The 2,238-nt window shown below is 46.8% G+C and overlaps 1 protein-coding gene across 1 annotated transcript; it reads right to left on the bottom strand.

Moving 5' to 3' along the window:
• Positions 1 to 570: 570 nt before the first annotated feature.
• p2ry1 (purinergic receptor P2Y1) lies at positions 571 to 1,809 on the bottom strand. Its single transcript, XM_079225156.1, has one exon. The coding sequence runs from the start codon at positions 1,773 to 1,775 to the stop codon at positions 714 to 716; it is 1,062 nt and encodes a 353-aa protein (XP_079081282.1). The 5' UTR covers positions 1,776 to 1,809; the 3' UTR covers positions 571 to 713.
• Between the last annotated feature and the right edge of the window lie 429 nt (positions 1,810 to 2,238).

Raw genomic sequence — 2,238 nt, 5'->3', positions numbered from 1 at the left:
AGTATCATATACACAAAAAATACTGTATGTATTATCTTCTTTTTTTCTGGAAAGAACATGGTAACAAGGAGAGAAAGCTTGTGGTAACAGAGCCATTGCAGGCCTTAACCTCAGAGCTGTCAAAATGAAAAACTAGTCGACCACATCTCTCGCCCAGTGAGTACTAGATGGAGAAAGAAATGAGGAGCGATAGGTAGCCCTCTGAGCAGAGAGTCCCCGGTCATAGTGCATTACAATGTCTGCACGGCACATCCATGCAGCAGTCTCAGCTTCAGTGCATTTACTTTTTCCTCAAAAAGCCATCGCAGGTACACCTCCTTAACCACAAGCTTTGCTCCTTAATAGCTATTGATCAAGTCTCAGCTCGGTGGCTACAGGAGGTGCAATCCGTTCTCAGTCCCATTTTTTTCCTGAACAAATTGATGAACGGGACATCACAGCTTGTAGGCACACCTATTTCCCCCTGCTTGCCTGATCATATTATTAATTTTGTCCAAAGAATGAACATTTAGAGTACAATACGTGTACACGACAATACAGTACAATAGCTTATCAACAACGACAGGCTGCGATGGTTATCACAGGGTTAAATGAAGTATTTATCCTACAGTTTTATAAGCCATTAACCATTAAGTTTTACACACAGCCTTCAGTCCACATTAGTTCCATCAATACAAAGTCCATCCTGGTTTGTAAAGCCATCAGAGATCCTCTCACAGCCTCCGGTCTCCATTCTCTACATACTCTGCCAGGCTGTTGAGAGCCGTCTCCTCGCTTTTGGACTGAAGGACATTGTCCCCCTTCCTGGAGGGCTTTTTAGTGGCCCGCGACAGCTTCCTCCTGAAGCTATCTCCAGCCAGGAAGTAAAGAATAGGATCCACACAGCTATTGAGGCTGGCCAGCCCCCGGGTCACCTGGTAGGTGGCGTAGACGCGGTTATTAAAATCACACATGTCAGGGCCCTGAAAGTACAGCCTGGCCCTCATGTTGAGGTTCTTCATCACGTGGAAAGGCAGGTAGGAGACGGCGAAGACTGCCAGCACTATGATAACCAGGTGGATGGATTTCCGCCGCAGGGGCGCGTTGTTCATATCATTGCAGATCAACGCTTTGACAATCATGCCATAGCAACACAATATGATAATGAAGGGAATGCAGAACCCAAACACAGTCAAAGTCATGCTGTAGATAAAATAGCCAGGTAACTCATCTTCAGTGGTGGTGTCATAACAAGTGGTTGCGTTACGCTTCAAGCCAGTCCTGGAGTAATACAGGATGGGGGATATACCGATAACAACCACCGCCCACACCAACGCGCTGGTAATAACCGCATTTTTCTTCTTCAGTCTGCCCAGAGACTTGAGCGGGTGCACAACCCCGGTGTACCTGTGAACACTGATGCAGGTCAGGAACAGAATACTCCCGTAAAGATTCACATGGAATATGAAGCGCTGCAGTCGGCACAGAACATCCCCGAATATCCAGTCCGTTTTGTTGAAGTAGTAGAAGATGAGGAAGGGCAGCGAGAGCACGTAGCAGAAGTCAGCCAGCGCCAGGTTGAACATGTAGACGGAGATGCTGCTCCAGGGTCTCATGTGGCACACGAACATCCAAATGGCCAGGCTGTTGCCCACCAGCCCCGTGACGAAGACCATGATGTAAACAGTGGGCAGGTAGTAGAACTGGAAACCTGTCCTGGTGAGGGAGCATCCTCGTGTGTGATTGTGAAGATCAGTTACATTCAGCAGGGAGGTCAAGTTCAGTTCTGTGGTCATGGCGTCAGGGGCAGAGGCAGATCCTTTTACTGCGTGAGAGGGATGGACAGAGGAGGAAATATTGTATATATATATGTCCAAGCTTATATTTTGTATTAATACTTTCGGAAAAAAAAACAATGTTGGTTAATTGTATAAGTAACCTGTTGCAACATGCTATATCTGTTTAGTTTAAAATAGTAAATGACGTTTGCCTGCAAAGACTCGACGCTTCAGCTCCAAACTTAAATCCTGCGGACTGCATACACGTAGTCCGACCAACACTTGTACACGCACAGAAAGAGAGAGCCATTGCAAACGCATTACAACACTCACCGCTGAGATAGACTTGTATTCCACATTCCTGTAGCACGTCCCTGCTGCAAAGATTTCAGTCAACACACAGCGGGGGCGTTACGGGTTGTCAGGTGTCTTCATTCAGCCGCCCAACTGCGCTGGGAATTGTTTTAAAGTTGCGATATCC

The sequence above is a fragment of the Taurulus bubalis genome (genome assembly GCF_910589615.1).
Source record: "Taurulus bubalis genome assembly, chromosome: 10".
Taxonomy (NCBI): domain Eukaryota; kingdom Metazoa; phylum Chordata; class Actinopteri; order Perciformes; family Cottidae; genus Taurulus; species Taurulus bubalis.
This window is presented reverse-complemented; position numbering and strand designations above follow the sequence as displayed.